Genomic DNA, 11,893 nt, shown 5'->3' with positions numbered 1-11,893 from the left:
AAAACCACATGGAATCTGGGAATAATGTGTACATCCCTGGTTAGAGGACACTTTATAGAAAACAGCTAGCTACATTGTGAAGTGTTACATTTTGATTCCAGTGGGTCACCAACCTGGTAAACAGCTAGCTACATTGTGAAGTGTTACATTTTGATTCAAGTGGGTCACCAACGTGGTAAGTGTAACACAGCTCTTTTTTTGTTAGTCACTTTTTGTTAAATCTCATAAATAGTACTCTTCCATTTCAGAGCCTGGATTTTCCCCCTGAGGATAATATCCATATCATGCTGAAATCAATAGAACAGGGGACAAACTTTTAGGGTTCTACATTGTGACATCATTAAAATACTCCTACTACAATGTTAAAACATTCTACATTTTATTTCACTGATATCATGAAACAACTCCTTCATGAATTTTCTGATGTTTAATCAGAGATCTTTTATCAGAGTAACTCTTCCCACATTGATTACAGCTATGAGGTTTCTCTCCTGTGTGTGTTCTCTGATGTGATACCAGGCTGTTTGACTGAGTAAAACTCTTCCCACATTCAGTACAGCTATAAGGATTCTGCCCTGTGTGTGTTCTCTGGTGCAAAGTCAGCTGGCTAGATGTAGTAAAACTCTTCCCACACTGATCACAGCTGTAAGGTTTCTCTCCTGTGTGTGTTCTCTGGTGTATTGTCAGACGACCAGAGGAAAGAAAACTCTTCCCACAATGATCACAGTTATAAGGTTTCTCTCCTGTGTGTGTTCTCTGGTGTACTATCAAGCTGCTTGAGTGAGTAAAACTCTTCCCACATTGAGTACAGCTATAGGGTTTCTCTACTTTGTGTGTTCTCTGGTGAGATTTTAAATGTCCTGACGAAACAAAACTCTTTCCACAGTCAGAGCAGCTAAAAGGTTTTTCTCCTGTGTGGATTCTCTGATGTCTTTTAAGATCTGCCGAGGAGGTGAATCTCTTCCCACAGTCAGAGCAGCTAAAAGGTTTCTCTCCAGTGTGACTTCTCAGGTGTAGTTTCAGTGAATCTGATCTTAAGTAACTCTTCCCACAATCAGAGCAGCAGTGACTTTTAGTTTTGGGTCTCTGCTGGTGTTTCTTGACTTGTTTTGATCTGGAGAGACTCTTCTCTTTCTCGTCAGCATCATGTTGTTGTTGAGGCTCCCCAGAGGATCCACGATAGTCACGTCTCTCTCCTGTGTGAACAACAAAGTCAGATAGATGATTAAAGGCCCACAACAGTAATAAATAAATAATAATGAATAATAAATAATTAGTAAAAATAATAAATCACAGAGGTAACATCGATGAGTTATATATGTATAATATTATATATGTATATATTATACATATTATATATGTAGGCTAGAAAGTTATTACAGTTGCTGAACCCCTGAGCAGTGTGCCAGACGACTCTGTTGCCAATATATATAGGCCCCTTTCTAAAATGGCCGCCATATATGTACAGTTGAAGTCGGATGTTTAAATGTATTTTGGCTAAGGTGTATGTAAACTCAGTTGTTCACAATTTCTGATATTTAAAATCCTAGTAAAAATTCCCCAGTGTTAGCAGGTCAGTTAGGATCAACACTTTATTTTAAGAATGTGAAATGTCAAAATAATAGTAGAGAGAATTATTTAATTTCAGCTTTTATTTTCTTTCATCACATTCCCAGTGGGTCAGAAGTTTACATACACTCAATTAGTATTTGGTAGCATTGCCTTTAAATTGTTTAACTTGGGTCAAACGTTTTGGGTAGCCTTCCACAAGTTTCCCACAATAAGTTGGGTGAATTTTAGCCCATTCCTCCTGACAGAGCTGGTGTAACTAGGTCAGGTTTGTAGGCCTCCTTGCTCGCACAAGCTTTTTCAGTTCTGTCCACAAATTTTCTATAGGTTTGAGGTCAGGGCTTTGTGATGGCCACTCCAATACCTTGACTTTGTTGTCCTTAAGCCATTTTGCCACAACTTTGAAAGTATGCTTGGGCTCATTGGCCATTTGGAAAACCCATTTGCGACCAAGCTTTAACTTCTTGACTGATATCTTGAGACGTTGCTTCAATACATCAACATAATTTTCCTACCTCATGATGCCATCTATTTTGTGAAGTGCACCAGTCCCTCCTGCAGCAAAGCACCCCCACAACATGATGCTGCCACCCCCGTGCTTCACGTTTGGGATGGTGTTTGTCGACTTGCAATCCTCCCCATTTTTCCTACAAACATAGCGATGGTCATTATGGCTTAACAGTTCTGTTTTTGTTTCATCAGACCAGAAGACATTTCTCCAAATAGTACGATCTTTGTCCCCATGTGCAGTTGCAAACCGTAGTCTGGCTTTTTTTATGGCGGTTTTGGTGCAGTGGCTTCTTCCTTGCTGAGCGGCCTTTCAGGTTATGTCGATATAGGACTCATTATACTGTGGATATAGATACTTTTGTACCCGTTTCCTCCAGCATCTTCACAAGGTCCTTTGCTGTTGTTCTGGGATTGATTTGCACTTTTCGCACCAAAGTATGTTAATCTCTAGGAGACAGAATGCGTCTCTTTCCTGAGCGATATGACGGCTGCGTGGTCCCATGGTGTTAAATACTTGCGTACTATTGTTTGTACAGATGAACATGGTACCTTCAGGCGTTTGGAAATTGCTCCCAAGGATGAACCGGACTTGTGGAGGTCTACAATTGTTTTCTGAGGTCTTGGCTGATTTCTTTTGATTTTCCCATGATGTCAAGGCACGGAGTTTGAAGGTAGGCCTTGAAATACATCCACAGGTACACCTCCAATTGACTCAAATTGTCAATTTGCAGATCAGAAGCTTCTAAAGCCATGACATCATTTTCTGGAATTTTCCAAGCTGTTTAAAGGCACAGTCAACTTAGTGCATGTAAACTTCTGACCCACTGGAATTGTAAAACAGTGAGTTATAAGTGAAATAATTTGTCTGTAAACAATTGTTGAAAAAATTACTTGTGTCATGCACAAAGTAGATGTCCTAAACGACTTGCCAAAACTATAGTTTGTTAGCAAGAAATTTGTGGAGTGGTTGAAAAATGAGTTTTAATGACTTCAACCTAAGTGTATGTAAGCTTCTGACTTCAACTGTATATATGTACACGCACACTACCGTTCTAAAGTTGTCACACTTAGAAATGTCCTTATTTTTTAAAGAAAATTAAATTTTTTGTCTATTAAAATATCAACTTGATCAGAAATACAGTGTAGACATTGTTAACCTCTCTTGGGTAGGGGGCAGTATTTTGACGTCCAGATGAAGAAGGTGCCCAGAGTAAATAGCCTGCTACTCAGTCCCAGAAGCTAAGATATGCATATTATTAGTAGGATATTATATTAGTTGTGGATAGAAAACACTCTGAAGTTTCTAAAACTGTTTGAATGATGTATGTGAGTATAACAGAACTCATATGGCAGGCAAAAACCTGAGAAAAGATCCAACCAGGAAGTGTGGAAATCTGAGGTTTGAGGTTTTTCAAGTGATTCCCTATTCAATATACAGTGTCTGTGGGGTCATTTTGCACTTCCTAAGGCTTCCACTAGATGTCAACAGTCTTTAGAACGTTGTTTCATGCTTCTACTGTGAATGGGGAGAAAATAAGAGCGCTTGGAATCAGATGACTGAGAAAATGACATGAGCTCAGTGGCGCGCGCTCCCGTGAGAGTTAGCTGTGTTCCTTTTCCTTTTTGAAGACAAAGGAATCGTCCGGTTGGAATATTATGGAAGATTTATGATAAAAACATCCTAAAGATTGATTCTACATGTTTCTACGAATTGTAATATGACTTTTCATCTGAACAAACTGCGCAAGCACAGTGCATTTGGATTACTCGACTGAACGCGCGAACAAAAAGGAGGCATTTGGACATAAATATGGACTTTATCGAAACAAATGAACATTTATTGTGGAACTGGGATTCCTGGGAGTGCATTCCAATGAAGATCATCAAAGGTAAGTGAATATTTATAATATTATTTCTGACTTTTGTTGACTCCATAAAATGGCGGGTTTGGTTTTGTGACTGAGCGCCGTACTCAGATTATTGCAAAGTGTGCTTTCGCTGTAAACCTTTTTTGAAATCTGACACAGCGGTTGCATTAAGGAGAAGTGTATCTATAATTCTTTGAATAACAGTTGAATATTTTATCAACGTTTATGATGAGTATTTCTGTAAATTGATGTGCTCATTCACCGGAAGTTTTGGGAGGCAAAACATTTCTGAACATTACACGCCAATGTAAAATTGGGTTTTTGGATATAAATATGAACTTTATCGAGCAAAACATACATGTATTGTGTAACATGAAGTCCTATGAGTGCCATCTGATGAAGATCATCAAAGGTTAGTGATTAATTTTAGCTGCATTTCTGGTTTTTGTGACGCCTCTCCTTGCTTGGAAAATGGGTGTGTGGTTTTTCTTGTCTAGGTGCTGTCCTAACATAATCTAATGCTATGCTTTCACCGTAAAGCCTTTTTGAAATCAGACAGTGTGGTTAGATTAATGAGAAGATTATCTTTAATATGGTGTATAATAATTGTATGTGTGAGAAATTTGAATTATGAGATTTTTGTTGTTTTGAATTTGGCGCCCTGCTATTTCACTGGCTGTTGGCGAGGTGCGACGCTACCGTCCCACATACCCTAGAGAAGTTAATGTTGTAAATGACTATTGTAACTGGAAACAGCTGATTGTTTATGGAATATCTACATTGGCGTACAGAGGCCCATTATCAGCAACCATCACTCCTGTGTTCCAATGGCACGTTGTGTTAGCTAATCCAAGTTTGTAATTTTAAAAAGGCTAATTGATCATTAGAAAACCCTTTTGCAATTATGTTAGTACAGCTGAAAACTGTTGTTCTGATTAAAGAAGCACTAAAACTGGCCTTCTTTAGACGAGTTGAGTATTTGTGGGTTCGATTACAGGCTCAAAATGGCTAGAAACAAAGAACTTTCTTCTGAAACTCGGCAGTCTATTCTTGTTCTGAGAAATGAAGGCTATTCCATGCGAGAAATTGTCAAGAAACTGAAGATCTCGTACAATGCTGCGTTCTACTCCCTTCACAGAACAGCGCAAACTGGCTGTAACCAGAATAGAAAGAGGAGTGGGAGGCCCCGGTGCACAACTGAGCAAGAGGACAAGTACATTAGAGTGTCTAGTTTGAGAAACAGATGCCTCACAAGTCCTCAACTGACAGCTTCATTAAATAGTACCCGCAAAATGCAAGTCTCAATGTCAACAGTGAAGAGGTGACTCCGGGATGCTGGCCTTCTAGGCAGAGTTGCAAAGAAAAAGCCATATCTCAGATTGGCCAATAAAAAGAAAAGATTAAGATGGGCAAAAGAACACAGATACTGGACAGAGGAACTCTGGGAATTCATATGTAACTCTGTGTTGTTGTATGTTGTCAAACTGCTTTGCTTTATCTTGGCCAGGTCGCAATTGTAAATGAGAACTTGTTCTCAACTTGCCTACCTGGTTAAATAAAGGTGAAATAATAAATAAATAAATAAATATGCTCCTGGGAATTCAAGCTACTACTACTTTACCTCTATAATAAATGGAAAATCTAAATACAAATGACATATTTTCTCAGGCATTTATTTTGTCGATGTATCGAAACCGTACCGTCACACCACTGTGCCGTATGGTACCGAACCGTGAGTTTTGGTGCGGTACGATACCGTGACACCACTGTACCGTTCGGGATGGTTTTGATACATCGACTATACACACACACTACCCGTCAAAAGTTTTAGAACACCTACTTATTCAAGGGTTTTATTTTTACTATTTTCTACATTGCAGAATAATAGTGAAGACATCAAAACTATGCAATAACACATATGGAATCATGTAGTAACCACAAAAGTGTTAAACAAATCAAAATATATTTTATATTTGAGATTCTTCAAAGTAGCCACCCATTGCCTTGACAGCTTTGCACATGCTTGGCATTCTCTCGACCAGCATCATGAGGTAGTTACCTGGAATGCATTTCAATTAACAGGTGTGTCTTGTTAAAAGTTAATTTGGGTAATTTCTTTCTTTCTTAATGCGTTTGAGCCAATCAGTTGTGTTGTGACAAGGTAGGGGTGGTATACAGAAGATAGCCCTATTTGGTAAAAGACCAAGTCCATATTATGGCAAGAACAGCTCAAATAAGCAAAGAGAAATGACAGTCCATCATTACTTTAAAGACAAGAAGGTCAGTCAATGCGGAACATTTCAAGAACTTTGAAAGTTTCCTGTGGCAGTCCCAAAAACCAACAAGCGCTATGATGAAAATGGCTCTCGAGAGGACCGCCACAGGAAAGGAAGAAACAGAGTTACCTCTGCTGCAAAGGATAAGTTCATCAGAGTTACCAGCCTCAGAAATTGCAGCCCAAATAAATGCTTCAGAGTTCAAGGCACATCTCAACATCAACTGTTCAGAGGAGACTAAGTGATTTTTTTATTTTACCTTTATTTAACTACCGTAAATTCTGGACTATAAGCCGCAACTTTTTTCCAACGCTTTGAACATCGCGGCTTAAACAATGACGCGGCTAATATATGGATTTTTCCCACTTTCAATTAAAAATAATTAATAAATAACATTCTGTGACATGCTCAGTTTTTTGGCGGCATGAAGCTTTCATTAGACCAATGAAATTGCCGAACGGGTTAAGGTCAAACAACTTTTTTGTTTACGGTTTAGATTAAATCGAGCGCTCTCAAACTTCCCATCATTCTGATTACGGTAGTCGTTTTGTCACCCTCATCATGGCAAAGACACGGAGAAATGCATATGATGCAGCTTTCAAGTTGAAGGCGATTGATCTGGCTGTTGGAAAAGGAAATAGAGCTGCTGCACGGGAGCTTGGTCTTAATGAGTCGATGATAAGACGTTGGAAACAGCAGCGTGAGGAATTGACTCAGTGCAAAAAGAGAACTAAAGCTTACTGCTATTTTTTTATTTTTTGTTACAAGCCGTGTTTCATTAAAGCCTATTTATTTTTGTTACAAGCCGTGTTTCGTTAAAGCCTATTTATTTTGGTTACAAGCCATGTTTCGTTAAAGCCTGTGTAAAGTTAATTTGTTTCAATGTACAGGTAGGCACCTGTGGCTTATGGGTTCAAAATAAAAAAATGTTTTTAATTCAGTGGGTGCGGCTTATATTCAGGTGCGCTTAATAGTCCGGAAATTACTGTAGGCAAGTCAGTTAAGAACAAATTCTTATTTACAATGACGGCCTAGGAACAGTGGGTTAACTGCCTTGTTCAGGGGCAGAACGACAGATTTGACCTTGTCAGCTCGGGGATTCGATCTAGTAACCTTTCGGTTACTGGCCCAACGCTCTAACCACTAGGCTACCTGCCGCCCCCAGGCCTTCATGGTCGAATTTCTGTAAAGAAACCACTACTAAAGGACACCAGTAAGAAGAAGAGACTTGCTTGGGCCAAGAAACACGAGACCGGTGACAATCTGTCCTTTGGGCTGATGAGTCCCAATTGAAGATTTTTGGTTCCTACTGCCGTGTCTTTGTGAGACGCAGAGTAGGTGAACGGATAATCTCTGCATGGGTTTGGAATGAGTTTGACCGTAGAGTGAAGGCAAAAGCAGCCAACAAGCGCTCAGCATATGTGGGAACTCCTTCAAGACTGTTGGAAAAGCATTCCAGGTGAAGCTGGTTGACAGAATGCAAAGAGTGTGCAAAGCTGTCATCAAGGCAAAGGGTGGCTACTTTGAAAAATCTTAAATCTATAACACTTGTTTGGTTACTACATGATTCCATATATGACAATAGTTCCTCAATGTATTTAAAAAAATTAAAAAATCCCAGCTCTACTTGACTTTGACTGAAATAGGTGCCAGTACTGTTTATATATTAGGAGCTCCACTATACTGTTGATCTGATATTCTATAAGAGGAACAGTAGCTCCACTATACTGTTGATCTGATATTCTATAAGAGGAACAGCAGCTCCACTATACTGTTGATCTGATATTCTATAAGAGGAACAGTAGCTCCACTATACTGTTGATCTGATATTCTATAAGAGGAACAGCAGCTCCACTATACTGTTGATCTGATATTCTATAAGAGGAACAGCAGCTCCACTATACTGTTGATCTGATATTCTATAAGAGGAACAGCAGCTCCACTATACTGTTGATCTGATATTCTATAAGAGGAACAGTAGCTCCACTATACTGTTGATCTGATATTCTATAAGAGGAACAGCAGCTCCACTATACCGTTGATCTGATATTCTATAAGAGGAACAGCAGCTCCACTATACTGTTGATCTGATATTCTATAAGAGGAACAGTAGCTCCACTATACTGTTGATCTGATATTCTATAAGAGGAACAGCAGCTCCACTATACTGTTGATCTGATATTCTATAAGAGGAACAGCAGCTCCACTATACTGTTGATCTGATATTCTATAAGAGGAACAGTAGCTCCACTATACTGTTGATCTGATATTCTATAAGAGGAACAGCAGCTCCACTATACCGTTGATCTGATATTCTATAAGAGGAACAGCAGCTCCACTATACTGTTGATCTGATATTCTATAAGAGGAACAGCAGCTCCACTATACTGTTGATCTGATATTCTATAAGAGGAACAGCAGCTCCACTATACTGTTGATCTGATATTCTATAAGAGGAACAGCAGCTCCACTATACTGTTGATCTGATATTCTATAAGAGGAACAGGATGTGGATATGAAAACCATAACCGGCAAGCAGATTGGTAGAAATTGTCAAATAAATTGGCATTGGCTAACGGTAGCTAGGCTAGGGGTTAAAGGTTAAATTTAGGAGTCAGGTTAAAGGGATTGGGGAAGGGTTAGCTAACATGCTAAGCAGCTAGGTGGCTAACGTTAGCTAGGCTAGGGATTAAAGGTTAAATTTAGGAGTCAGGTTAAAGGGGATAGGGGAAGGGTAACATTCTAAGCAGTTGTAAAGTAGCAACCAAAAAAATTGTAAGTAGTTTAAAAGTTGACTGTGATGAGATTCGAACTCACAACCTTTGGGTTGCTAGGCGTTTCGGTTTACATCAATAAATGCTCTCTTCTCTAGACTTTCATTTTTTGTTTTGAGAGAAAAGGGGTTCCATCCTTCCTGGTATTGGATCCCTCAGGGCTAAAGTAGTGGGATGGGCTGGTATTGGATCCCTCAGGGCTAAAGTAGTGGGATGGGCTGGTATTGGATCCCTCAGGGCTAAAGTAGTGGGATGGGCTGGTATTGGATCTCTCAGGGCTAAAGTAGTGGGATGGGCTGGTATTGGATCCCTCAGGGCTAAAGTAGTGGGATGGGCTGGTATTGGATTCTTCAGGGCTAAAGTAGTGGGATGGGCTGGTATTGGATCCCTCAGGGCTAAAGTAGTGGGATGGGCTGGTATTGGATCCCTCAGGGCTAAAGTAGTGGGATGGGCTGGTATTGGATGCCTCAGGGCTAAATTAGTGGGATGGGCTGGTATTGGATCCCTCAGGGCTAAAGTAGTGGGATGGGCTGGTATTGGATCCCTCAGGGCTAAAGTAGTGGGATGGGCTGGTATTGGATCCCTCAGGGCTAAAGTAGTGGGATGGGCTGGTATTGGATCCTTCAGGGCTAAAGTAGTGGGATGGGCTGGTATTGGATCCCTCAGGGCTAAAGTAGTGGGATGGGCTGGTATTGGATCCCTCAGGGCTAAAGTAGTGGGATGGGCTGGTATTGGATCCCTCAGGGCTAAAGTAGTGGGATGGGCTGGTATTGGATGCCTCAGGGCTAAAGTAGTGGGATGGGCTGGTATTGGATCCCTCAGGGCTAAAGTAGTGGGATGGGCTGGTATTGGATCCCTCAGGGCTAAAGTAGTGGGATGGGCTGGTATTGGATCCTTCAGGGCTAAAGTAGTGGGATGGGCTGGTATTGGATCCCTCAGGGCTAAAGTAGTGGGATGGGCTGGTATTGGATCCCTCAGGGCTAAAGTAGTGGGATGGGCTGGTATTGGATGCCTCAGGGCTAAAGTAGTGGGATGGGCTGGTATTGGATCTCTCAGGGCTAAAGTAGTGGGATGGGCTGGTATTGGATGCCTCAGGGCTAAAGTAGTGGGATGGGCTGGTATTGGATTCTTCAGGGCTACAACAAAATATACGGCCATTTTGATAGTGGGAGTGTAACTGTGTTACCTTGCCCTTTAATTCAACAACTGCACTGTGAGATTGTGTTTTTAAAGACAGTACTTACTGGTGTTAATCCGATCTCCTGTCTCTTCATCTTCCAATGTGACAGTTATCTCTCCCTTCTCCTTCACTCCAAGAACGGTATCCTCTTCTTCTTTCACTGTAACATCCTCCACTTGTTTTGTTACTGTAATATCCTCCTCTTCCTTCTCCTCTTTCACGACAACGTTCAGCCACAGACCTTCTTTCTCCGTCCAGCAGACCTCCTCCTCCTCCTCTTCTTCAACAGGAGGCGAGTAGCTTGGTGAACTCATGGTCGGGGATGTTAGCTAACAGTTAGCTAGCTAGGCTAATGCTAACTCAACCAGCCAACTACGTTAGCTAGCTAGGCTAATGCTAACTCAACAACCAGCCAGCTACGTTAGCTAGCTGGCTAATGCTAACTCAACCAGCCAGCTACGTTAGCTAGCTAGGCTAATGCTAACTCAACCAGCCAGGCTAATGCTAACTCAACCAGCCAGCTACGTTAGCTAGCTAGGCTAATGCTAACTTAACAAGCCAGCCAGCCAGCTACGTTAGCTAACTAATAACAATAACAACGTAAATACACAATGAAATTGTATAATTAGCTAGACGACAGAAGTGTGTTGAAAACACTAAATACTAATATACATTAAAACGCGTTAATATTTCGGCTAGCAAGCTACCGAGGAGGCTGACCAGTTTGTCAATGAACTATAAAATAACGTCGCTGGGTTGTCACTAGTTACCACAGCCACAAAGTCAGAATTGGCTACGGTAAAAAAAAAAAAAAAAAATTGAAATTTGTATTTTCTTTTTTGGGTCTTAATTTAAATTGTTAACGGTTAGGTATAAGGTTAGTAATGTGGTTAAGAAAGAAACAAAAAAAAAAATCTTTTTTTTTTTTTTTTAGAAGAGAGGTTGTAGAAATGGGCGGGGTTTAGCCGTCATTATGTCTTTGTGACTGTGGTAACTAGTGAGGACCGAATAGCTTGTTGTTGAAGAAGGGTCCCGTCGACGAGCGCCTGACACCCGGGGAAGACCTGCCTGAAAGACCCACATCGCCGTCTGCTGGCCGGAGTGTGTAACGCAGTTGAGGGGAAAGTTTTTTTTTTTTTTATGTATATATGGACACGACTGACTACAATAACAGAACAGAATAAAAAATGTTTTTTAATTTTTTTTATTTAACCTTTATTTTACCGGGAAGGGCTCATTGAGATTTAAAATCTCTTTTTCAAGAGTGTATTTCACTCTCTCTCTCTCCCACACACACACACACACACACACACACACACACACACACACACCTTTCCTTGGTATAAACATGGGAAGGGCTACAGAATCAGTGTTAAGTTCAAGACAGCCAATTAGAGTCAGTCATGATTCAATGATTCAGTGATACCATTGACTCAGTTATCCCATTGATTCAGTGAATCAGTTATACAGTTTATTCAGTGACTCAGTTTATTCAGTGATTCAGAGATACCATTGACTCAGTGACTCAGTTTATTCAGTGACTCAGTGAATCAGTTTATTCAGTGATTTAGTTGTTCAACCTTTCCTCGCGACTGACTCCAATAAACGGTTCAGTGGTCGCTAGGCCGTCCAGCTCTTCTCCAGTTCCACCAGTTCCATGCCTTCACAGTAGGACCGAGGACGCAGCGCCCTCACCTGGACAAACAAACAAACAAT

At 40.6% G+C, this 11,893-nt stretch overlaps 1 protein-coding gene across 1 annotated transcript; it reads right to left on the bottom strand.

The window, feature by feature from the left end:
• Positions 1-378: 378 nt before the first annotated feature.
• On the bottom strand, positions 379-10,960 carry LOC106595271 (zinc finger protein 664). The gene is made up of 2 exons (XM_045690498.1): positions 10,242-10,960; positions 379-1,196 (listed from the first exon to the last, which is right to left on the bottom strand). The coding sequence occupies exons 1-2, from the start codon at positions 10,489-10,491 to the stop codon at positions 394-396; spliced, it is 1,053 nt and encodes a 350-aa protein (XP_045546454.1). The 5' UTR covers positions 10,492-10,960; the 3' UTR covers positions 379-393.
• Positions 10,961-11,893: the final 933 nt, after the last annotated feature.

The sequence above is a fragment of the Salmo salar genome, chromosome ssa12, assembly GCF_905237065.1.
Source record: "Salmo salar chromosome ssa12, Ssal_v3.1, whole genome shotgun sequence".
In the NCBI taxonomy this organism is placed as follows: domain Eukaryota; kingdom Metazoa; phylum Chordata; class Actinopteri; order Salmoniformes; family Salmonidae; genus Salmo; species Salmo salar.
This window is presented reverse-complemented; position numbering and strand designations above follow the sequence as displayed.

Coding starts and splice junctions, on each gene's coding strand:
- LOC106595271 (XM_045690498.1), bottom strand. CDS start 10,491: ATGAGTTCACCAAGCTACTCGCCTCCTGTTGAAGAAGAGGAGGAGGAG. Junction 1,197..10,241: donor AGGAGATCGGATTAACACCA/GTAAGTACTGTC, acceptor TTGTTCACACAG/GAGAGAGACGTGACTATCGT.